Genomic DNA, 25,835 nt, shown 5'->3' with positions numbered 1-25,835 from the left:
TCGCACAGGAGTGTCGCATGACGACGTTCCAGCATTGCCAACGACCATGTCTGATGAAACTGCGGAGGTAAGCAAAAGTTTGAATCAGGCGCCTCTACGTTGTTCGATGTTTACAGCGCAGTGCTTTTGTTATTTGCTTTTAGCCGACCGAAGGTGGTGAAATTGAGCGCAGAACACAGTCAACTTTCGACCGCAGCAATGGTAACGTAACGGAGCACCTGAGTGCGAGCGGTGCTCGGGTGGAACGATGGTACGAGAAAATTTCCGTCGAACCCTCGATGTTCCTGTACATGATGGCGTTCATGCTGACGTCGGTGGTGGAGCAAGCGTTCTTTCTCTACAAAGCGTGCACGGTCGATCATGGATATTCGCATGAAATTTGCATCAACATCGAGCAGTACCAGGACATTAAAAAGCAAGTGCAGGTGACGACTTCCACCTTCCATCAGTGGAACAACATTGCGATGTATGTGGTGCCGATCGTGCTGGCCCTGTTTCTCGGTGCCTGGTCGGACAGGCGTGGCCGCAAGTTGCCGCTGATTCTGGGGCTTATCGGTAAATTCCTCTACTCCGTCATGATCGTGGTGAACACTCGTATGCCGTCGTGGCCGGTAGAATACATCATCTACACAGCGACGCTCCCGAGTGTACTGACCGGCGCTGATATAGCCATCTTTGCATCGTGCTTTGCCTACATCTCGGACATTACAACCGTGGAGGAACGTACGCTGCGGATCACGATACTGGATGCAACGTACCTTAGCACAATGCCGATCGGTGTCGCCCTGGGCAATGTGATCTTTAACCACACGGGAAAATCGTACACCATCATGTTCGCCATCAATGCATCGCTGCTGGCGTGCTCTATTATATACTCAGCGCTAAGGCTTAAGTCACGCACTACCGAGCGCCAGTGTTCGATCCGCGAGCTGCCCTGGTATCGTATGCCGTTGGACTTTTTCGACCGGCAGCATGTGGTACGATCGGTGCGGACATTCGTACGGCATCGCACCATGCATCGTCGCACCTACATGTACCTGCTGATGGTGGCCATGTCGTTCTACACGTTCCAGCGCGACGAAAAGCCGAAAATGTATCTGTACACGCAGCTACGCTTCAACTGGGATACGGATCTGTACAGCTACTTCAAAACGTACCAATCGGCCGCGTATGTCGTGATGATGTTTCTAGGAGTGCCATTGTTCACGAAGGTGCTCGGGCTGAAGGATACGCTTATCATCATGATTGGCGCGTTGGCACATGCCAGCGCACGGTTCGTGTACATCTTTGCGCAGGTCGGATGGGTGCTGTACATCGGTGCGACCATCTCAAGCGTCGGTCCCGTCGTAGCGCCCGTACTCCGTTCGATGATTTCGAAGATGGTGCCCACAACCGAGCGGGGCATCATATTTTCCTTCCTGTCCGTGTTCGATAATGCGGTACCGTTGTTTAGCGGTGTGCTCTACACGCAGGTGTACAACGCATCGATCAATACCTACCCGCAGGCGATCTTTCTGCTCACGATGGGCACCCAGATGGTTGTGTTCTTTATTGCACTGTAAGTATTGCCGGTTTGCTTCGAGATAAAGCGGAACAACTGTTTTATGTGACGCTGTTTCCCCCGTTTGTATTTGTAGCGCAATACACATTTCCCTCCGCGGACGTACGATGGAGGATGGCGTACCGAGTGAAAAACCCCCAGGCACCGGGCTGATCGATGAAGCGAAAGCGCCAGCGATCGACGATGAAGCACCGGCCGTTTCTCAATCATAGTGATGATAACGATTATCGCGTAACGACCTGGCGTTGGTGATCGCGTGAGTGATAAGGCAGATAGGCAGCTAGTAGAAAGTGAAGTGCTTCAAGTGATGGTAATCAACCTACCGCCCCGTTTACTAAACATAAGAATTCAGCTAGTGCTACAGTGCAACAAGGTTTTTGCTTTGAAATAGAGTAGTGTTGTTTGCCAACCCGTTTGGTGGCTTTTGTAAAGAGTTCGCCTTTGAGTTTGATGCGAGCAGTGGCCCGGCTTAGCGCCCTGTGTCCCTTTTCTTCTGACGATGCTCAGTAGCGATTAGCGTTACCCTTGTCCGCAAAGCAAGATCGCAATGATTCCTCGGCAACGTGTGCGGTTTTGTGCGGTGGTACCGCCACCTGCGCAAACAATGTGATGCCCTTCTTCAGCAGTTCGATCGCTTCGTCCACGCGCTCGTCCTAGAGTTGGAACGGGGGTCAGATAAAACAGAGGTCCGATTAGTACGGCGTCAACATTTGCACCCCCGGCGCAAACCCCCATTCCCCGAAATGTTTGTGTGGTTCCATTTGTTGTCATCCTGTTTTTCAACGTGGTTCTACGTGGCTAAAGAATAGTAAAGACGCATGTGGGGTTTGGTATTGCAATGAACACAGCTTAGGTATATACCTCCAACTGATGAGACTGTAGATAAATAGATAAAAGACGGTTGCACTCGACATTACAAGACAGCACAAAAAATAACACACGCACACGCACATATAGGACACACAAACAGATATGCTCTGCTACAAAGAAGGAAGTAGGATAGGATATCAACCGTTGTCGGTTTCGCGAGCTGGCATGGCCCCAGCAACGCTTGGGCGGGGGAAACATTCACATACATCATTTAGCCGTATTAGATGACAGACTTGAGTTGAACCTAGGCGTTATCACATTGAGAGATAAAACACATCTCCATCCTGGGGGGCTTCAACTTACCGCCATCATTTCCGCACCGGTAGTGCACAGTTCGTCGCTCGCCTCGAGCATCTTCACGTTCGCCTCCAGGTTGATCTGCTTCTTGCACCTGCCACACTTCACCGTACGCTGCGCCGGTTTGGCCGGGTAGGCCAGTGCATTCCCACAATCCGCGGTGGTGCAGCGCAACCGTGGCCTGGCCGGTAGCTTTTCCATCAGCGGCCAATCCTCGGTGCACGCGCGGCAATCGCATTTGAACCAGTAGCGCGACCGCAGATTCCGCTGCCGGGTCGGTTTCGGCTGGCGCAGAAAGTGTGGACCATAGTTTTCCGGCACAATGGCGCCGGCCGGTATCGGGCGGCTCGTGTGCAGTATCATCGAGGTGCCGAGAAACGAGCGCGTTACGCCCGGGTAGCATTCGTGGTTAAACATCGAGGCGCCGCGATAAATGCCGACGCCGATGTACTGCACCTTTGCCGTGTCGAACCGATGTTCGCCGGTGATGCGCGTTTCGTACACCTCGTGGGCGTTGAACTGTAACGATTGCAGGGCGGAAAGCAGCACCGTACCCACCTGCAGCTCCAGCTCGGTCGGTTCCGGTGCTTCCGTTGTACGGCGGCCGAAGAATTCCGCTTTCTGCAGGCAACGCAGCAGAAATGCGGTCATGAGCGTACGCTTGAAGTGATCCTCCGGGTCACGGTGCTCGGTGTGGGCGCAAAACGTGTCGCGCAACATTTGCCCCTCGGCGATCACCTTCTGGGGTGTGCCAGCCTGCGTGACCATGCGCAGGGCAACGTGGCAAAGGATGGACATGCCGGAACCGATCATTAGGTCGAGATACTGGCACTCGAAGCGATGATACGTGGCGCAGGCCTTATCCCGGCAGGCTACCGAGCAGAACGCAACACCACAACAATCCGGACAAGCGACGGGTGCTACCAATCTGTCAAGTTGGAGTTGGATGGATGGAAACAACAAGACAAAATGGAGTTCTGAAGTTAATTTTAGCTGCATCACTTACCTGCAGAAGCAAGCGTTACAGTGCGTTCCAAAGTATTTCGGATAGAGACAGGCGGCATACGCCTGCTCGGTAAGAATAACCTCACCGGGACCGAGATCGGCCGCCGCGACCACGTAACGACCGCGAGGATCCTCCTTACCACCGGCCAGCTTAATCTTGGTAGATGCACCAGCAATTTCGTCGCTTTCACCTTCCCCGGCCAGCTTGGGTATGGTTCGTTCCACCTCAACCGACGGTGTCTCCTGCTTCAGCACACGCAAATCCTCCAAATCTTCCTTGAGACGCGTCAGGGCGTAATCGTTGTGTCCGGACAGCTGGTGAAACAACTTGGCCGCCACCTCGGCACGCCCATTCTCACCCGAAACTTGTGAAAATAAACGATCGAACGCAGCATAAGGAAACCATTTGCGAACGAAGAAACCGGGCAGTTCTACTTACGCGCGTAACACTTGGCAACACGGCCGTAATAGTCCGCGTTCTGTTTCACCGGCAGTCCACATTTGGAGGCAAGCTGCAGATCCTGCAGGGCGCGCTTACCGTCCAGCAGGCGTATGAACACCTCGGCCCGCGTCCACAGGGCAAGCGCCAGCGTTAAACCCTTGTCAATGTACCGATCCACACCCTGGCCGGGGGCACGCATCACCGCCTGGCAGGCCATTATGAGCGCCTGCTGCAGCTTGTTCTCGCCGAGCAACTTTAGCGCCTGTTCGCGCCGCTGCCAGGAAAACTTGGCATCCTTCGCCCGGAACACGGGCTCTACGTGCTCGAGCGTACCCTGCACCTCATACGCAACGACCGGATCGTCGTAGATCAGGCGCAACCGTTCCCGGTCGGTCGGCACCTTCTGGTACACGTCCGTCAGCCAGTGGGCACCTGTGCCGGTAAAGTTTTCCGCCACCGACTGGTAAAACTCGCCGAAGAAACCTTCCTTCTGCGACTGGAGCGTTTTTTCGTTGCACAACGACGTAAACAGTGGATCGTTATCGATCGAGGTCATCGCGGTGGTTTGCCGAAACGTGAATTGAACAACACCTCCAAAAAAACCGTCTTCGCCCGTGTGACGGACTTGGAATCAGCGTGAAGTGAGTGCAGTGCTGTAAGCGCGAGTTCACTAAATTTAGAATGTTTCTCCCGGCATGTTGGCGTTGCTCAGATTCGTTAAACGGTTCGAAAAGAGCGCGCCTGCGCTTTGAATATCCGAACGTCACATTGCGCTGTCCGGTAAAGCGATGGCGCAGAAGTAATTGTTTACAAGCGCAAGTTGTTAAACACAAAAAAGGGACTGTTAACTCCTCCAACTGCTTCGCTATCCAATTCTCCCTCTATGTGATCGGATAATCGTGGTCCAGATGGTCTTGTGTATACACCGTCTAATGTCCCTATCAGTGATTTGGTTTTGTTTTTTTTTTATTTATCTGAAGAACGGCCGGGCCGTATATCTATAGTTTTGGTTGCCACTTCGGAAATAAAACTCTCATTTTCACCTGACCCAGGCTTAATCCCCTCCTCTTTGTTAAAAAAATGCCCGTCCTTATTTGCCCCTCTTTCATGTCGTATATTTTCAAAAACCTCCATGCTAGACCGTTCCTTTCCAGAGATATGGAAAACAGCCTGGTTCGTACCCATTCACAAAAAGGGCGTTCGATCCTTGTGCATCAATTATCGCGGCGTGTCTTTGACTCTGTGCACCCACTAAAGTGCTGGAATCTATTGTACACTCCTCTCGTGAAACATTCCATATCCGTTCACCAGCAAGGATTTATGCCCAAGGTGACTAGATCTACGAACCTCATGAGTCTTGTTTTGGGTAGTTTTTAAGAATATGCAATCTGGTAGTCAGGTTGATAGCATATACACTGACTTCAAGGCATCCTTCGATTGCATCTCCATTGATCGTCTGCTATTAAAATTTGACAAACTTGGCTTTGGTGATCCGTCTTAATGTCTGTGAGTTACGTCTATTCGTGACCTAGGAGGGTCTTGCGAGATAGACCTCCGCTTCTTATTCCCATGCGCCACGCATGCCACGGACAGAATGACCCGTTTCTACAAGCACTTTCGGCCTTTAATGACTCCTAGTCTAATCTGTTCCATTTCAACGTCTCTGTCTCTCTGACTTATTCCCAATCGTTTCCTTAGTTCAAGTATTTTTTAGTTAACCCCAGCGAACAATAAGCTTATAATAATAATAATAATGATAATAATAATTATTAGGAATTTTAGAATAATTTCTTTCAAACCAACAACACTGTAGTCGGTGCAGTCTGATGGACCTCCCAACTTTCCATGTACGTTGTAACCGTGTATCTGTTTTATTTCCTTGCTTTAGTTTTTTTGCGTAAACCAACACGCGAATATTTCTGTGCGTGTGCTTTTGCCTTGGCCCTCTGTAGCGTCGAATTAAATTCCATTCAGATATTTTTAACATCATTGCTGCCATCTTTGGTTTCACCTGCTAAATATTAGTACAATTCTAGCCGTGTTTTCACCCTTTTTTTGTATAGTTTGTCCTTTACTCCACCGCTGCAACTGCAACAACATGCGCCGTGTGTCCCCCTCCCGATACTAGCGATATATTTTGGGTTTTTTGTTTGTTTGTTTTGTTATATTGATAATGATCTCACTATGCCGTTGCTGCCTCGGTGAGTATGTCGATTAGTGCATCGCCCCCCTTTCCCTCCGCTTAAATTGTGTGGCCCATTGGCTCGACCGTTCGGCGACACCCTAGCATCGTCACTTTGCATACATTTAGGCGGTATAAAGCGGGTTCCTTTATGATATAGCAGCAGCTGCTGTAGTAGGTGGCAATTTAGTGTGTTTGTCCATCCTTGGTCGAGTGACATCCATGCACCGCCAGATTCGGACAAAGTACACGCATACATACAAATACACCGACACACACACACACACACTTACGTACATTATTATTATCTTGAAGAAAAGTAAAATTCGAGAGATCGGTTCAAGTTTTGGTCTTTGTCCGGTTTTTGTTTTGTTTTGTGTTCAGAGCCACGGAGCCCCAGCCGCGTTGTACGGATTTGCAACTAAACTTCCGGTTCAGCATCGTCTCGAGACTGGCGTCAAAACATGTGTTCGAAAAATATATCCATCTGGTTCATGCCCATCCGTGTCCGGTCTCAAACCGGTCTTTCCCACCGCGCGTCTAGCGCATTCCTTTTTTTTGGTTCAGTTTCCTGCACGAGAGTTACAAATGGCCGCTCGGTTCGGCCATGGTCGGCTTAATTGACTACTGCTAAGATGGTTTTGCCCACAGAACATTTTGCTACACATTCGATGCCCATTCATCCGCGAGGTGGGGTCGCCTACTTACACACCAAACTACGCTACTTTCCAACTACGCCAGCTGAGCTGAATGGAATGGAACTAAAGCTTTTCCCCGGATGAATTCGTGTTGTCTGTGTGGTGCGGCTGTTGGTTAGGATTGACCGCGGGCGCTTAAAGCTTACAGTTATTGATGCACTCGTTAAGTAGTGTTCGAGCTTATAATACTGCTAACAACGATTCGATCGTGTCACTTTGCCTGGTTTTATCACGCAAACATTATCTTTGATATATCCGGTTTTGGAAAGGAGCTTCGAACTCGTTTCGTGATTGTACGGCAAAGAACTCGCTGCTTGTCGTTCGTCAAGTAATAGCGGATGGGCACGCATCGCACCAAAATTATATCCATAACCAGGAGCTAGGAAACACTCACTAACAATACCTACAAACAAACGAGTGCTTTCATCTGTCTGCCAACAGAATAGTGTTGATATGTTCTGTTCAAATGGTTCCACATTGTGCCACGGTCCTCGTGGGGGGGAGGGATAGAATAATGCCACCTTAACACGGTTTAAAATAGACTCTTCGTGGGGTGTTTTGTTTTGCTTTGGTACTGTGGCGATGCCAGAATTGTCCCGGCTCTAGTTGCTTTGCTCTTTCGCCAAACCCGGCATCAGATAGGTGATCATAGTGCCCTTGCCCTTTACATTGACCGTTCCGCGGCAGGTTAGGTTGTAGCCCTTATCCTTCACTATCTGATAGACATCTTCCGTCACCTGTATGTGGTCCATCAGCCCGGTCGAATCCATCCGCGATGCGACGTTCACCGCATTGCCCCAGATGTCGTACTGTGGCTTCCGGGTGCCAATAACACCCGCCACCACCGGTCCAATGTTGATACCTGTTGGAGGGTGGAACAGTGAGATATTGCTTGGCCTTAGTTATTCGATGCATGCTCGTTACGTACCGATACGCATCCGGAAGTTGTTGAAGGAATGTTCGTTGACGTCCGTTATCTTCTGGAACAGCTCGAGCGCATAGTCCATCATGGCGATGACATGCTGGAAATCGTTCTTGTCGCAGCTGTTTGCGGTCAGCCCGGATGCCGCCATATACGTCGAGCCGGTCGTTTTGATCTTCTCCACGTAGCGGAATCGTTCCAGCCCGAGCAGCTCGTCAAAGTCGACTATAATTTCGTTGAGCAGCCGCAAACACTCGACACCTTCGTTGTTTCCTTCCAGCTCGATGTAGAACTCGGAAAAGTTTGGTATAGAGGCGAACATTACGCATACCGTGTCGCATTGTTCGTGGTAGATTTCCTAAAATACAAAGTTTAATGGTAAAAAATGGATTGCGCAATGTTTAAACCATGCCTTGGCCACATATCGCCTGGAAGTATGCAATTTGTTCTCACTGTTCGATATACTTCAGACATTAGCGACAACAGAAGAACATCCGTTCAAAGTACAATTCTCTTTCCTTCATTGCCCTCTTACCTCGATGTTTTTCTCACGCATAAGAAAATGATCTGCCACATGGACCGGTAGGATGTTGGCCAGCAGTTTGCGGTTGTAGGCCTGCAGATGTTCCATGTCTTCCTTTTCTTCCGTCGCCTGCAGCTTCCAGATGAAGTCGAGCCGGCGCGTTATCTCCGTCTGCTGGCTGTGCATGATCTGACCGATCACGAACACCACCAGGAACGCTACATCGATCAGAAATCTTTCCGTCGTAAGAAACCTGCCCAACGAATGTGAGGGAAAGGAACAAGCAATTAACCAATTTTTATGATAGAGAGAGAGCAAACATCGGTCTCTATCGTAAATGACATCCAAACCAATCGCAAGTAGGTTTAAAATACGGAAATAACACGCAAAAAGTGATTAATTTCAAAACCGTCAAAGGAATGCTAAAAAAATCTCTGTGCGCTTGCAAGCGCCATCTATTGGGGAATAGCAAAAGCTTTCGAGAAGGTGTACTGTTTTGAACGGCATCGGGATATGTATTAGCATTGATGTATGCAAACAAACATGAATCAAATTAGTAAAATGTGTCGAATACAAATTGATTTATATCTTGTTCTAAAACAAATTGAAAATTAGAAATGCTATCCGAAAAATACACACGAATGGAAAACTATATTCTAACAAAAACTTAAGTATGAATGGACATTGCCGCAATTATTTAATGTATGTTACAGTTGATAGAAACATTTTAAAACATTTGAACAACTAATTCGAAATATTGTAAATTGAATAGTTACGACGTGATGAGTTCGTTTCGAACAGATCTGCTCGGCGTACACCAAGGCAACGTGGACAAGCGACGTGGACAAGCGACGTGGACAAGCGACGTGGTTAATTGAGCCGTAATCCTACTAATGGGCGTATTACGATCACTCTATTGTTGCATCCACTCAGTCCCTTTATGTTTCGACGTTTCAATCGTGCGAGTTCAATCCGTCTGATATCGCGTTCGCGTACGTGCACCGCATGGAATATGCTTCGCCGATACGCCAAACCTGCAGGCTGCGTTCGGTTAGCAAGTAAATTAGCTTTCCGGCTTGTTTGTGGTTTTGTTATGGTTGCGGTCAAACGGTCGCGGTGTAATTAGTAACTGATGAGCGTATTTTCTACTATTCGCAATAATCCTCGCACGATTGGTGATAGGAGGGGACATGGCTGGTTAAATGAATGGAACGTTCAGTAATACACGGAGTTAGTGAGAAATCTTACAAAGAACGTAAATTGTTCTAATAGATTGCCCTTTGTCAAATGGGGACGCTCACCTCACAACATGAAGTTTAATGTAATACAACAATGTTATTTGAGGTTGTGACTGATTGAAAACAAATCACTTTAAAAGCGGTATGGCAAGAATATATAAAAAAAAATCTTGTTAAAAACAAGCTCAAGTTAAAAAAAACTCCAAGAAAAATCCTTCAAATTGACGTTGAGAATTAAGTTCGATCCGACAAAAGTCAACAGCATAATGACTCGAAAAGGGAATTAAAGATTTCAACTCCATTCCGCACTGCCGGAACAGATCGAGCCGCTGAATGAAGAACACACACGCACCCACACAGCAGAGAACAAACATGAAAACTCTCTATACATACAAAAGAAAGGACGAAAATAAAGCAAAAATAAAAGCCCGACTTAATCTCTCCGAGGAACAGACAAAATTAATGAATCACTTCCGATACCGGCAATATTGATACGGGAGTGCTTGCCGAGTTGCCGGAACAAACTTTTTCACCAAGGGTGATTAACAAGCTGAAAGGTGAATTTTTTAAAGTCATTTTCCTCATTTACTCCCTGACACCCCGTTCGGCCCGGCCTTCCCGTTCCCGCTCCACCGATTGCTCGATTTGGCGACTAATGCCGATGGTAGAATTGATGGTCACCGGCGTGGAAGCAATGGCTGTTATATCCACATTATTAAGTTGATCGGGCAAGTTTTTAATCCTCGCCGCACCGGCAAAGCTTCCCCCTCGAAGGTTCCAGTTATGCAGTGGAACGGGCGGTGCGGTGGGAAAAATCGGAATCTGTGGGCGCAACAACAAAAAAAAAACATTCTTCTCCGATTCTCCGATCCCGTTGCCCGACGGATGCTGCAGGGGCAGTATAGGGCAAAGTTTATCGAAATGCTAACACCGACCCGATCGAGTCGAGTGGGAAGGGACTTTGGAATGATTGGGAATGAAGTTAAGCAGCAGCAAAAGTAGAGATAATCCGACGCACCTTGGGCGGACGTGGAAGGAGTTTTATTTGTAATTATGATTTAATTTTAATCCTTGCTGATCGATCGAGCTGTCTTTGGTGTTTAAGTTATGCAGGAAGGATACTTTCGTTTACATCTGTTCCAGTTCTCATTAGTCGTGGTTTTTAATTGGAGTATATTGCGAAGAAAATGTACTGAAGCAACTGCAATCCGTAACATTCTCGATAAGAGATTCATTTACATTAAGTAACTGTTAGAAGATTTAACATCAGTAATGTTGCCTCATATTGAGATGTAGAATAATACTTAACATAACCTTTTAGTATCATTTTCTATACCTAATACACACACACAAAAGAGCGTTTGGAAAATTAAATCCATTCGGCTCAAATCAATTGAATTGATTGAAATTAAAATATCTTCAATTAATCCGTTTGACAAAAGTGTAATGAACAAATGGAACGATTCATAGAAATGTGCCATTATATAGCGTTTAATCAACAGCACGGTTCGTCGAAAACTTATAAAACTTGTACTGCTTAAAACGCTTTTGTATCGTCAATAACCCGAACGAGATTTTCCATACTAGAACGTTGATTGATATATTTCATAGGAAATCGTGATATTGTGACGAATATCCTCATTACATTTCAACAGAAAGCAACCCTATTGGCGACCTTGAGCGTTATGACTCTGTGCCATGCACAGAACCACTTTGGCACACGTACGTTATGCGCTTTAAATTAATAATGCGCCCAAACGGCACGTTATTCCATACGCATTCAACTGCACACATTCAATTTCCGCTTCCCCGAACGGTTGCGAAATTACAAATTCGATTTGCGGTAAACCCACATCGATACATTACCGTACTGCCGGTTCACGCACACACACATAGAGGGTGAAGTTTCTTTCTTCAGAGGAAAATCATTCGTTCCGAATCCGAACTTACCATGGTTCGCAGTGACGGTCGAAGATGAGTGCCAGCACGATGACGGACGTAACGTACAGCACGAGTATGACAATAAGCAGCAAGATTTTGAATAGAATTTTAATAAACTGATGCACCGCACAGGTGAGTAAGGCAAGCAAGGTAAGCAATAGCAGAATCTGTAAAAGAATTATTTAAAAAAAAAACAGTGAATTCAGTGCATGAGAATTACAAGCCACTCGGCAGTGGATGAACGAACACAACACTTACATTGATAATTTTCGACTCCTTACAATTACTAGGCCGAACGAGCGGGTACTCGTCGTAAAGTGAAAGATAGAAAATTAAAGTCTGCAATGGTAAAAGAAAGATGTGACAGAGAAAGAACTCGCCCCCCTCCTTCCTCCACTTACCAGTTTGTAGTAAGATAAACATATCACAGTAATGACGACGCAGAGCGATATCACTTGAGCTATTTCACGGTGGCCGTGAATTTTTTGTGACAATCCACGAAAGAATGTGGACACTTTCTGCAATTGGAGGATGGGACGTAATGTTAATGCTAGCTTAAAAACGGTTTGCTGTGCTGCGATGTTACCATATCTTCCCGCGTGAACACCGGAACGCAGGACACTAGCAGGGTAAGCGATAATATCCCATACACCCAGTAGCTGTAGTGATCCCTGCGAATGGGAATGGTCGTATGTTTATGAGCGCTGGCGTCCCGAAACAAAGCCTGCCGATCGTTACTTACATCGAAAACACCAGCACCTGTATCGACATGATGCCCAGAAAGATGATGATGCTGCAGTAGAAGTAAACGTTCAGCATCGGGTCCGGCTCGAGGCAATACTTTCGCTCGATGTCATCCTTGATGAACGTCAGATGGAACCGCTTGCAGTGATCGAGCCGCAACCGATCGATGCTGCGGGCGTCGATCGCTTTGATCAGATACTCGTTCACCTCCTCCTCGGTGCTTTTCGGTTCGGTTTTGTCATTGAAGCCCATCTTCGACCAGTGCCCCATCATGCGCAACTCCTTGGAGATGTTGCCATTAACGGACGACGACTGCTTCGACATGGTGTGCTGTGAAAGGGAATGGGGTTTAGCTGCTGTGGTTAGCTCCCAGGAAGAGGGTGACAACACCTACCGGCCGGTACGATGCATCCTTCGGCACGATCAGATACGTTTGGATCTGATGGTCCTTGAGATAGCTGTTCCGATCCGCTCCGCGGCCCTCCTCGACATCGTAATGATCACCCAGGCAGCGGAGCGTTTCCTTGGTGATGTGCACCCGGCCTGGAACACCGCCACTCTCCATGTAGTTCGCGAGCGTTACATCGTTGGACCACACGTCAAACTGCCACTTGCGCAATCCCAGCACTCCGCAGTGTACGCGCCCGGTATGGATACCGACGCGCATGTTCACGTTTACCGCCATAACTTCGCGCACCAGTGCGATCGCATCGATCATGTCCAGACCCATCTCCACCGCGCACAGTGCGTGGTCTGGCCGGGCCTCGGGCAATCCCGACACGCAGTAATAGCAATCGCCGAGTAGCTTGATGCGCAGACAGTGGTGCTCCTGCGCCAGCCGGTCGAACCGTGCAAACAGTTCGTTCAGCAGCCGTACCAACTCTTCGGCCGTACACTGGTCGCTCAGGCTGGTGAAACCGCAGATGTCCGCAAACAGTATGCTAACGTTCTCGTGGCGCTGGATGTAGATTTTGTGGAACTGTGCCTCCCGCGGCTGTCCGGCGATATCGTTCTTCATCTCCATTGCGACGTGTCGGGGCAGAACGGACAGCAGCAGCTGTTCCTGCTTCTGGTTTTCGCGCTGGATCTTTAGCCGTGCCTCGACGCACTGGCGCGTTTCCATGAACGCCTTCCGCTGGGACTTTTCCTTCGGCCAGTGCAGCAGTATGCCGGTCGCGTTCGTACAGGCCAGTGTGATCAGATCGCAGTACAGCTGTGGGAAGCGAGAAGGAACGCATGAACGGATCTTGCCGAATAAGCGGAACACTCTTTACCTACCACATCCATGTCGTCGGACTCGTTCATGTAGAACATGAGCACGATGTGCGAAATGGACAGTAGGCTGCCCCCAACAACGGCCTCACGAAGTCGTATAGGCAGCATCGTGTAAATGATGTAGATGGCAATCACCGTACATCCACCGGACGAGGTGAACTTTCTGAGAGAGACAAGAGAGATTTTATATAAATTTTTGACCAGCCGTCTTCAGCACTTTGTTCGTCGGTTTCACGTCTGTCTTTGGGAACAGCATCGACGCTCCACCAACCCATACTCACTTGGCCGAGGTGGTGAAGCTGAAGCACACGTCCAGCACGAGCAGCGTCACCATAATGACGTACGACACCTGGAACAGGTAGATCTCGTTGATGCGCTGCTTGTAGAGACACATCAGCAGCAGCGCGTACACGGTCGCACACACGCCGAGCACGATGATCTGGGTCATGTTGTCCTTCAGCAGCGTGAAGTAGTCGCGATTGCACAGCGGAATTTCGCCATCCTCCGAGTAATCGCTGCTGACGTTGGCCGGCAGGACCGGGGCCGTCGGGTACGCTTCGCTTCCGGTGTCCGGCTCGCGGCTCGTCTCGGTACTGGCATACTTCCGCCGTTTGTCTCCGTCGTCCGGCTCGTTGTGCTTATCGTGCACCGTGCTGTCAGCTGCACTTTCCGCGACGTAACCATTGTCGTGCCTGGTGGACTCCACATTATTTCTAGCGCCAGAAGGAAGAATGGAATGGACGGAAGGAAAAAAAAACTGTAATGTGTACTGCATGATCCGAGCAGAACCGTACAGAGCCGATGAATAGAATTAGAGTGAGTGGTCGTTGATGTGCTGTCTATCGCGCAGCATAGAGGTTTTGGTGGTCCATTTTCAAGGGACGCATACGGTTTTTTTTGTATAAAAGTCCTCTCAATTATGTCATTCACATCTTATGATGGCCATTGGGATAGATTGTTGAAGCGTACGGTTCGCAAAAATGTGTATAATCATGCTTCCCGAGGTCCCATAACGGCGTCGGACAAGAACAAAACGACCGGTACGATTATTATGTCCCGTGTACTAGTGCTCCAGCGCACAGCTAGAACTGTCGTGTAATAATGGATGAACTCCGGCTTGGAAAAGGTTCGATGCTGATGCTGACCATGAAGAAGGTAGCCCGAGTAGATTAGAGTGGCCGTGTTATCACCACGACAAGGGGTTGCACGACAATAAAGCGAAATAAAATGCACGAAATATGAGAAAGATGTTCACCGCTTTTAACGATTATTACTTCTGACCGGTGTACATCCTTTAACTCGTCTCTCCTGCTCCACTCCCCGCTACCCCAACCAGGTGCAAAAAAAGCATATAAAAAGAATCCCATCTTGCGATCAATTAGGTCTTCATCGGAATGATGAAGCGTCAGCCGGAGCAGTATGGCCGTGTATGTCGTGCCGTCCCGTACCGAGATGAAGCACATTATCCGTTGGCGTGCGACATCACGAACACGGCACCACTTAAGCACACTTCATTCGCACGAAAACGGAAGCAACATGTTGTGCTTCGTTTGCGGTAACACAACGGAACAGTGTCGCCTAGCGAAGGCGCGCCGTTTATCATGATTAATTACGACAATTTTGGTCATAATTTTGTACACTTTGACCCCTCGTTCCGCGGAAGCTCTGGGTTGCGGGTGAGCGGTACCTATTGTGGTACGATCTTAGCGCGAGCAAAGCTATTTCGGGGGTTTTTCGGTTTTCAGTTGCCGTGCGAAGCAACGAAAACCGCGCTAATTAAGACGAACCCAGTAGAAACAGCTGCTGGTTGGTTACGGTACGGCCTTAAATGTGGCCCGGAGAGCTAATCCCGTCCGACCGGCCTTTCACCCAGGTCGGTAATCGGTATTTATTGTCAAACCGTCAGTTTTCTTGGCCAGGGTTGAAAATTTACGTTATTTTTTTTTTTAATTTAACGCCAGTAAAGGGGCGCCTTGCTTTAATTTTATTTGCGGAGCAGCCTACCGGAAGCGAAGTTTTATCATTCAGCTGCTGAAACTTTAAACTTTTTCGAATGGAGGTACCCAGAGTCCAATTACTGTCATATCGTGTTTATAATTAGTAGATTTATAATGCATAGTACTGTTTGTAGCATTTTCTGTCACGGAATGCTGGTTAGCTCGGGTTGCCAAATTGGGCATTCCTATCTGAAAATCTCATACTACAAAGAACTTTTGCTACGAACAATGCTGAATGAAGGAATCTCCAGGGGCAGTTCTTGATACGAAGTAATTTTGTAAATCGGAGGCTTATGTTACAAACGACTGGATCGATACCAAAGCTCATTCATGGCCATTCATTACATTTCTTTGAAGAAAAGCCACAAATTGTAAGCCGAATCCTACGGCATTGAATAATAAATAATAAAAAATAAATAATACAACATATTCATTTAATTAATGACAATTAATGGGCTTAAAAAAAGAATTTAATATTTATGACGTGAAGATTACCACCAAATTATTTACAAACATTTAAATGTTGTAACTAAATACGCGTCATAATAATTGTAAAAGCTTTCCTTTCATGGCTTGCTTAGTTTTTTTTCAGCATAAAAGCTACCCGTTGCTTTTCACTTCACTCGCAAAGCCTTGCCTTCCAAACCTTGCCAGATTAATCCGGCTTTCGTGTTGTTTTGACCGACAAATTCTACCATTTTATCCTTCCTTGCGCACCATTCATAGCTTAAGGCCAGTCCGTTTTTACAAACTGAGCTGGCTTTAGCGACAAACAAACGGTCAAACAAAGCACCGATTATCTGGCCAAAGGGAACTACCGAACGCGGCACGGTCACTGCATACGGTTCCGGGTGCTGATGAAAAGAAAAGATCCCGTGACGACCAGCTTGCGAATTTGGGGTTTTTCGTCTTCATTCAATTGTTAATGGGAGAATGATGGGCTTCCCGCAAACCGCTCCCCCGCCATGTACTCACGGCAGGCAGGCTTTAAAGAGGAAATCGGATCCGCCACTGAAGCTCTTGTTCCCAATTGCACAAAACAAACCAAGAGAGGCAAACAAAATGAGGAAAAGCTGCGTGCTTTTATTTATCTTTCCGCTGGTGCTTAAAATCCATCGGCACAATCGTATTTTCACATTAAAGCCAATCAGAAGCAATTCCTACCAAGGATTTCGGACGAACCTTTTCCCAAAATCACCCTTTCCGAAAGCGAAGACAAATGAAATGGTTGCCGCCGGTAGCAAACGTGAGCATTTCCATTTATCTCGCTGTAAAAGCAATGACGGTTCTTTTCTAAACGTGCCTGCCGACTGCAAAGTGGATCCACCCGCTTATGGCGGCACGATTCAACGCATCGCACCATAAGTCAATTCATGCTTCGTCGAAAGCGGCATAAGGCTGGTGCCGCACCGCACTGTCACTGATTCGTACGGACAGAAATTCAATTTGCACATCAGTTTAGGGCAATTGAATGGTAAGCTTCATCCCATTGAGTGAATGAAAGTGGATGTACATCGATTATTTATGTATTAAAATCGTAATAGAATCGTCATCCTTTGTTAGGGAGCTTAGGGAAAAAGGGCAAACTCCGATGAAAGCGCCATTTATTATTATTTGTTGTGTCTATTTGGGGGGGTGTTGTATTAATAAGCTGCGAATGTGAAGCTTTTGAAAGAAAACGTACAACTCCCCTGCTGTCACCCCACATTTCGTAAAGGTCGGCCTGTTTCGAGAGCTTCTTTATGCTAAATTATTTGATTTATGTACAGATATTTATCCCAGCTGAAGCACTTATCGACCGTTTTTTTTCCATCGCACTGACTTACTCACCTACGATTTGCATGTCCTCGGGTCCAACGTTTGTCCCTTGTTTTTCGCCCACTGCGGTACGATTGGTACCAGTCCCCACCAGCAACAGGTACCACGACGAGCGTCTCCGATTCAGCCCATCGCCGTTTTGTCCTTCGCACACCACCACCACCACCAGTTCTCCCATCCTGCCCGGGTTGACTCGTGTCTTGACCAGCAGCTGTCCACTCGTCAGCCACTTCCATGAAACCTTCATCATCGACACCGCCCGGGTCGTCCTTTTCCGGGTTGCCATGGTAGCCACGCTTCGCTTCGACCGTTGCTTCGTTGCCTGCCCATCCGTTCGGTTGGTTCGTTACGCTTTGTCCTTCGTAGCTCCGATCCGGTGGAACCACCTCTTCGGATCTGTTTCTTTCGAGTGGATCTTCGTAGCTAGCGCTACCGTTACCGAATGCAATCGCCGCCAACGTCGTACCGTTGATGGGGTCTGTGGAGATGGTGGAAGAAATGGGAATAAATCGATTGAAGGAAGAAGGCTGGACGGCAGACTAGGCACGTCACGGTGGGCGGTTCGGTTCAGTGCTCCGTTTGAGCGGTTCGGGGAAGATTAGCTAAACGGAAGTTAATGCAGGGCATTATTTGATATCTAGCTACTGCAAAACCGATACGATTCGGATTCTGAAACGTTGTTGCGGTGAATGTTTTGCATATAAAAGGGAGCAGAAAATTGGAAATGATTTATGCTTTCCAAACGTTGGAACCATAATATTATTCATAGCGTCGACGTCGAGCGTTTCACATGAACCCGATAAATGCTATTTCCATACGAGGAAAACAACAAAATGCGTAATTCGAATATCAACGCTATCGCTTACATCATCAATCACTGAATAGTAAAATAAATAGTTTGAGCCAAATCTCTTTTATCTGCACTTCGTGGTAAATGATGGTTGTGTCCTTAACTTTTTGTCTAGGAGCTGGAAAGTGTGTTTGTTCTATCATGGTCGGTGCGTATTCCTACGATCAGGTTGTGTAAGAACAAGCACTGTGCCGTCATTCATGTATGTTCAAGAGCTTCTCGACCGAAAAAAAACCTAACACGGTAAGCGGGATTTGTTGCATCACGAGACTCCAAGATACAAGAATACACGTGTAAATTTATCTTGGGATTTATTCAAGCATTTCTGTACTATATTGTTGCATTGGTGTCTTAATTATGCTGACGAGTTCTACAACTGACCTAATCATAGCACATGGAGGATTAAGACTGTGAGAGTCCTTAAAATCTTTACCAATCCGGAAAAATATCCTAAAAGACGGAACGCTTTGGACATGGTGATCTTCTACTGTTCTTCAACAGTCAACCTACAGTCTAACAGTGCATTTAAATCACGAATGTTCACGTCTGTTCGCGGAGCTAAGTTGTCTACTAGCTGATAGTCAAATAGAATAGGTGACCTTTCTCGGGCAAATGTTATCACAGAACAGAACATTTTTGAACGTTAACACCCATGACGTCATGGGGGCACAAAGACTAAAAGTTAAACAATCAGTTCTGGACAATAGCACAGTCAGCCGCGTCAGTAATAGGCACAAACGAGTATATATCTATTATTAAGCTCATGCGGTTTTAGTACAAGCGTCGTTACTTATTCAATTTTACTGTGGTTGAATCTGGCAACACTGCAAATTTTAAATGTCATGTTCGAGTTTTCTTCTCCCCTAGCTGTCATTTTGCTGAAGTGTAAACAAAGTAGCTTTCATGAGTTTCTAATATTGTACCGATTAAAGCGTTTTTGCGAGGAGCTTTGCTTCATCACTTTTGCATGAACAAATCGGCTATCGAAAGTCATCTTATATGGCCAAGTTTATGGCGATCATTCTCTATCAGAAAACACTTATCAGAAGTGGCTTGTTCTAAAGAGGGATTTTTTTCATTGGAGGACCAAGAACACTCCGGACGGCCCTTGAAATAAGAAGATAGAGAACTCGAGGCAACGCTCAATGACGATCCTTCACAAACACAAAACGAACTTGCAAAGGCGTTTGGGGTATCTCAGCCAGCCAACCATTTGCCAACGTTTAAATGCTATGGGAATGATCCGAAGGACATTGGGTACCGTTCGAACTGAAGCCAAGCGACATTGGGCGCTATTTAGTCTCTTGCGAACAACTGACGCGTTTGAGCCAAGCATTTATGAAAAACGACCGCAATACGCTGATCTCCAATCAAGGAGGAATGAAAAAATGGATCACTAAATGGATAGTGTTCCAAGATCCCTCGTTTTTTGCAATCGAATCCGTAATTTGCCAAAACAGATGGGGAAAATTCATAATCAACGATGAAAAATTCTTTGGAAATTGAATGAGCTACCAATTTTTCATGACAAAGCTTTAGTTCGAGTAGTTGAACACAAATATCGATCACCGTTCATAATCACATCACTGTCAGTTTACCGAGCGTATGAAACTAATTCGAAACATACTTTCAACCATAGCCAATTCCTCCCTGCTGTTGGCTTAGTGAATCGAATGACTTTCAGCTATTTTACACATTTTGCTAATTGTGATGATGGTGATTATTTTTTTTTGGTTTTATCGCAACTAATGCTGGAGCGAGAAATGAAGAGAAAATGTTCCTGCCCAAATCACGTCAGCACCATAATGTCCGTCCGTATGGTTTTGCACTCAGTTAATCTTCCCATTAATGTGTCATGCTGTGCGAAGCTCACCCACTGTACCGCTGAGCTGTGCTGCTGCACGTCATACACGTGTGTCCACTCACTGTACTTAGCGTTATGAATGACGCTACGCCTGTACGGTCTGCGTTTCAGGAACGAGAAAAAAGCTTTCCAATCGGATCAAAACGCTCCATCAAACCATGCACTGGACGGAAAGGTTTTACTGCAACCACACCGTTGGGCAGTAGCCAGCTTCACTGGGTGGGGAGTACATAAACGCTCGTACCTAGAACCTAAGCACTCCCAGAACTCGCCCATGTGTGACAAATCCCGTTCCCACATTGCCACTTGCTTCTATTGTGCGGTCTCGCTCCCGATGCAGGCATCTTCCGCCCACCAAACCAAACCCCCGATCACAGCGTTATCGTTATCCTTACCTTGGCCGACGTGTACACCGTCCAGCGGCGATTCGTAGCAGCTTTCCAGCGACTGTTGCAGGATGAACGTAAACACTAGATGTATTAGCGCTAAGATAAATATTAATCCTAACAGAAGCCACACGATGTGAACCGCATTGCTTTGATTCATGCGAAGAAAGTACCGCTGGTACAGCATTTCCACCTAAGGAGTAGAACCAGAACAGAAGAGAGTAAAGGAGAAAGCACACCGTTATTTAGCTGAAGGAACACGAGGAAGCATTAGTTGTCGCCATTAGGGCAGTACGGGTATGCCAGCCCAGACCGTCCCCAAGATATTGGTTGCAGCTCAACGGTGTAAGCGCTTCGTCCCAGATGTGTGTGCGAGTGAATGTGTGTCGATTCCATCCTGACTAATGGTGACGACAGATTACTGCCTGCAAACTTCCTCCATTGGACGCGTTGGACGAAACATGCACGAAGAGCGTTCGATGCCTCGTGGGATGCAAGCGCTACGACGCTAGTGCGAAACACAAGGGACAGATTGTGATTGTGTTGATTATTACTCAAGCTCTTTGCTTGATCACTTAAGGACGTGATTGAACACTGATTGCAGGTTGTCCGGGGGGACCCGGTTGGCGATTGGCTGGCTGAGCGGAAGCCAACGAGCGGAGAATGATTGCCGTTGGGAGGAATAATTTATGATTGAAATGTGATTGCTGGGGAAGTAAAACACTTGGGAAATGACGGAGGTATAATAAACAACCAGAAAAAAACAACCCCTTACCAATATGAGTTTAAAATTTCTTGTTCAATAATAAATACATTGTTGTTTAACGCGATATTTTCCACAATTGTTCGATGCACAGCATTTTAAGGCATTCAATTGCAGAACTTAGCATTCTCAAACCCTGTTCACACTAAAAGAGCAATATTTTACTTTTGAACAGTTTAATTAATATTGCATTGAACAGCTCCATTTTGAACTCGTCCATCAAGCGAATTACAGCCACCGGGGAAAGGCACTGGAATGCACAAACATTTCCGGCCAATAATTTTCAGAAATCTTGAACGAGCTGATTGTTTCCAGAGCGGAAAGTTGTTGAATTCCGGGAAAACTTTCCCGTCGCTGGAAACCCTGTCCGGTATGAGCAGCAACAATTCAAACTCTTTAATGTTTATGAAAGGTGTTCGAGCAGTGTGACGTCATTAGGAACGGCTGCTTACTGAACCGGAGACAGTGAATGGTCGCTGAGACGAAAGCGGTAATTGATTACCCACTAGAAATTTATTGTCTTACTGTTCTATTGAAATTATTCTCCAGTGTCGTAGGGTGGACGGTGGTTTACTGGTAGCGGTGCCAGTCTGCACACGACAGGACCGCTCCAAAATCTCCTTCACCCTTTAGTGACTTAGAAAATGTTGCACGCATTGTTAGCAGACAGTTTGTAATGTTTCACCTATTCGAGTTGTCTATGTCCTTTGACTTTCTTTGATCAAATTTAGGAGAGGCCTTATGACGAGTGCCACTACTTTCCATTGCTTCATTACAACTCAATGTATCCCAACGTATTAGTTGACGTAATTAAGCCTTCTGTTTCGAGGCTCTACCTTCGGTAATGGTTACGCTTGCGTTTCCTAGTTGGAGTGGTGAATGGATAATTGTTATTGTTATCAGAGCTCATTTGTCGGCCCAAGAAGCTCATGTCAAATGCCTGTCTTTTTCCGCGTATCATCGCGGCTCGCGTCTGCCTGAACAGCGCGTTGGGTAATAAACATTTCAATTTGTCAGTGATTTCTTAACCCACGCCCAGTGAGAATGATGTGGTGCGAAATGGTGAAAGTAACGAGTGGGTTTGGTATGTTAGTGAAGCCACCCTGGGAATAATGTAACTCAATCAAATCAACTTCCATTTTATTCCTGGCCGGAAAACAATTAACGCTTCAGATAGGTGCAACATACCAGCGAGTTTGTTTGAAGTCTTTATTAGCGGAATAAATGCCACTCTGAAGGTTGACGAAGAAGTTAGATTTTACTTCGCATTATGATTGTTGTCAAGACTAGAAACTTTTCCTATCATGTTTTAATTTGTTAATCGGTCACATTTTAGGAATGGATGAGATGAATGCTGCTACAATTGTTAAAATTTTACAATTAAAGTATACTAGAATACATTTAATCAAGCGACAATTTCGCAAATGATTGTTGCTACAACAGGTCGCACCATCATTATAGGGCCACATGTTTCTTGAAATTGAAGGATAAATTGGAAGAGTTAATAAAAACAATATTCTAAAAAGTTATAAGGAACATCATAAATATATTCAGGGAATAACGAAAAAGTGAGATTGCATTGTTTAAATTCAATATTTTCATAATACTTTGTGACGGTGCTTTAATGTATTTATGTTACTTGAGGGCTCGTTACCATATATTTACCGAATATTAATTATTTTTCACGAGTTGGCATATAGTTATGTTACTTGAATATTTGAACTCGTGAAAAAATATGTAATATGCAAATATGCATGATCATTGAAAATGTATTTTGGATTTCTCGATACCTTCCTACAGTATATTTTGTATACACCTCATTAACTTTATCTTTTAAACCTACAACACAAAAAGCCGTATGGTTATGATACGCACTGTATTACCAGATCAGTTTACTTGACGAGGTCAGTACGTTTTGTTAAAAGCTAATGCAGCTGCACCCAAAGAAAAGAAAAACACAGCTGCTCGTCAAAGACTTTCGGAGATGTAACAAACCGAACTTTGAACTTGCCTTCGAAAATTTCCATCGTCAAGCGCTGTAAGAAAGGTACACATTCCCCACCGACACTGGTAAGATACTTAAACAACGCGGATAAATTTACCCAGTCCACCGGACAGCATTGCAAGTACTTTCCGCGCTTTCTTAGCTAACCCACCTTTTGCTTGCATTTACCATTAATCCATCCCCCGGGGCGGATTAAAACGCGCAGAAACTTGACCCAACCGGTGGAAAACTTTCGGTTGGGGCTGGAGCAGTTTTGCCACCGACAAACAAACGGTGGCTGTGTGATTTGTAGCGTCCAGTTTTCTGAAGCCTTTTTATGACTTGCCCAACTTTTGTGCATGTGTACTCAAAGCATGCCGGCACAGTTTGCAGTAATATGAAACCAAACATTCCGGGGGTTAGGGTTTAGGGAGTGATTACATTTTGTACTTTGAAGGAGTAAACAGTTAAAAGGCACAGCAAAAACTAACTGGCAAAACGAGAGGAAAAAAGGTCACAGTTGATAAGTTTGTCAGTTCGCTCGTATATACATACCGAAGTACATGCAAGAAACAAAGGGAATGGCATTTTCATCAAGGGTTGATGAAAAGGGGATGTTTGTTTCATTATTAAACCAATGGGTTTTTGGGGGAGGGACCGGTTGGCAAAACAGTAATATTTTTACAAAAATTTCCAGCACAAAGGCGTAGGCCGTTGACTGCAATAAAATGGAAAGGGTACAACCAATCAAAACCCGGTACTGTTGGATGGCATTCCCATCCATGAGGAAGCATTAAATATGGATAAAATCTGTAGCACACACATGAAGCAAAATCCAAACATGCCAGACATTTGCCCAACGGCTCGGACTGGATCGTCGGAATGACCGGTCAATTTGATGAAATATTTTAAAATACATCGTCAGGATAGTGTTGCACCCGAGATGTGATAGAACGGAGGATAGGGATGTTTGCTTTTCATCCGACTAACTAATGGCTTCTGATAAAGTTAACCGTTGTGCGAACATTACCCTAAAACTAGGTTCCATTTTGCTACATCATGCGAGAGGGGTGGAACAATACAAAATGTCGCTTTTTTTTCGAAAGCTCCGATTCGATTCTCTTCTAGAAAGGGCTATTTTAACACAGCCCACAACTGTAGTATGTTCAAATGCCTTCCGATACAACCCTGAGCACTTGTTGCTCGCGTTTTTGCCGACATTTTCATCTCGCACGAATTTTCCTCCTTTTCTCGAAATTGGGTCAACGGATTTGCCTATATTGCGCCAGCACCACTACTACCGCCACCAGGCCACTTTACACATTTTTCAGTTGGAATTTCGCCCTTCCGGGAATTGGTCACAGCCCGGGCACCTATGGAGCAGCGGGCCACCTCTTTCTGTCAATAATTTATTACAACGAAACAGGGATTTTGAGTGATCCCGACATCGGTCAGCAATGATGGCAACGGAATTGGTTTGGGAAGCATAACTTTGAAGGCATGCGCACATTTCCGTCCAAGTAGTTGCGGGTGATGGCAGGAGTTGAGGGCAAAAAGCACAGTGTTTCGGTTGGAAATTATTTAGTTCTTCCAAGTACGGTATTTTTAAATGTTAAATAATGTGTTGTGCATTAGTTAATCCGCGAGTTTGAACAGATCAAAGTTAATTGCAAAATCTATAAAAATGTTTTTTTTATGACTCTTTATGCACAAATCATGAGCACAGCACGTTTGCAGGATTGAATCATCGATAAGCAAATTAAACACTGCTGATTCAAATGCAGTCCAGGTGTCACTGCTTCCAACGCCATTGCAACTGTGTGCCTCCGTCCCATTGCCGAGTGGGGGTCTGAGCAACAGGCAACTTCATTAACTAAACTGGTTGGCTGACGGACGATAGAAAAGGACAGGATCAACAATTTGCGCAGATTGGAGCAGTGTTTTGCATTTGCCTTTCTTAAGCTCTGCCGGTTAATGAACCACCGGCAATGGTGATTACATTGCCGACGGAACGAAACGTGCCTCCGGTTTCGATGGGTCGCTATTACACCCAAGCACCGGTACGCTTTGCAAATGACCTTTTCGGTCGCAAGGGCCCGCGTGTATTTGTCGTGCGTTTTGTCGCATGCAGTGTCGTGATGAAGGAAATTTGCCATAATTATTTTCCACCGTTGCTTTGAGGCTTGTTGGGAGTGCGAACGATGGAGGCGCCCGGTAGTTTGTAGCTAGCAGCGAGTGACAGATAATTGAAGGTAACAAGTGTTGCCGGTGTTTGATAATTTTCCATGGAAATAATGGTCACTTCCGATGTGTTTCAATTACGATTCTTGTTCCAATCTTGTTTGTGCGTTTTGTAATTGTAGTTACCGCTAGATTTTTAATGTGTTTCGGGTAGACTTTTTGAAAGGCATAAATTAATTATAATTGACAATTGTTCTTGGTACCACCGTAAACAAAAGAATCATTTTTTCCCTT

General features: G+C 46.1%; 3 protein-coding genes across 3 annotated transcripts in view; 1 reads left to right on the top strand and 2 right to left on the bottom strand.

The window, feature by feature from the left end:
• Window positions 1–46: 46 nt before the first annotated feature.
• On the top strand, window positions 47–1,773 carry LOC128706958 (proton-coupled folate transporter). Its single transcript, XM_053801903.1, has 3 exons — window positions 47–67; window positions 144–1,558; window positions 1,638–1,773. The coding sequence occupies exons 1-3, from the start codon at window positions 47–49 to the stop codon at window positions 1,771–1,773; spliced, it is 1,572 nt and encodes a 523-aa protein (XP_053657878.1).
• A 291-nt stretch (window positions 1,774–2,064) lies between these two features.
• On the bottom strand, window positions 2,065–4,731 carry LOC128708447 (SET and MYND domain-containing protein 4). Its single transcript, XM_053803425.1, has 5 exons — window positions 4,173–4,731; window positions 3,735–4,098; window positions 2,735–3,656; window positions 2,423–2,437; window positions 2,065–2,214 (listed from the first exon to the last, which is right to left on the bottom strand). The coding sequence occupies exons 1-5, from the start codon at window positions 4,729–4,731 to the stop codon at window positions 2,065–2,067; spliced, it is 2,010 nt and encodes a 669-aa protein (XP_053659400.1).
• A 2,926-nt stretch (window positions 4,732–7,657) lies between these two features.
• The window catches only part of LOC128709912 (adenylate cyclase type 6), a 40,666-nt gene continuing 22,488 nt past the window's right edge, over window positions 7,658–25,835 (bottom strand). Inside the window, exons 5-17 of the mRNA XM_053804949.1 lie at window positions 20,623–20,806; window positions 17,526–17,991; window positions 13,980–14,411; window positions 13,702–13,861; window positions 12,818–13,636; window positions 12,422–12,753; window positions 12,266–12,350; window positions 12,081–12,197; window positions 11,938–12,018; window positions 11,689–11,846; window positions 8,513–8,753; window positions 7,984–8,335; window positions 7,658–7,917 (exon numbers count right to left, since the gene is read on the bottom strand). Of these exons, the coding sequence (XP_053660924.1) occupies window positions 7,658–7,917; window positions 7,984–8,335; window positions 8,513–8,753; window positions 11,689–11,846; window positions 11,938–12,018; window positions 12,081–12,197; window positions 12,266–12,350; window positions 12,422–12,753; window positions 12,818–13,636; window positions 13,702–13,861; window positions 13,980–14,411; window positions 17,526–17,991; window positions 20,623–20,806 (3,687 nt within the window). The remainder of the gene's footprint in view (window positions 7,918–7,983; window positions 8,336–8,512; window positions 8,754–11,688; window positions 11,847–11,937; window positions 12,019–12,080; window positions 12,198–12,265; window positions 12,351–12,421; window positions 12,754–12,817; window positions 13,637–13,701; window positions 13,862–13,979; window positions 14,412–17,525; window positions 17,992–20,622; window positions 20,807–25,835) is intronic.

The sequence above is a fragment of the Anopheles marshallii genome, chromosome 2, assembly GCF_943734725.1.
Source record: "Anopheles marshallii chromosome 2, idAnoMarsDA_429_01, whole genome shotgun sequence".
Taxonomy (NCBI): domain Eukaryota; kingdom Metazoa; phylum Arthropoda; class Insecta; order Diptera; family Culicidae; genus Anopheles; species Anopheles marshallii.
The sequence above is the reverse complement of the archived record's forward strand: the minus strand, read 5'-3'. Positions and strand labels throughout refer to the sequence as shown.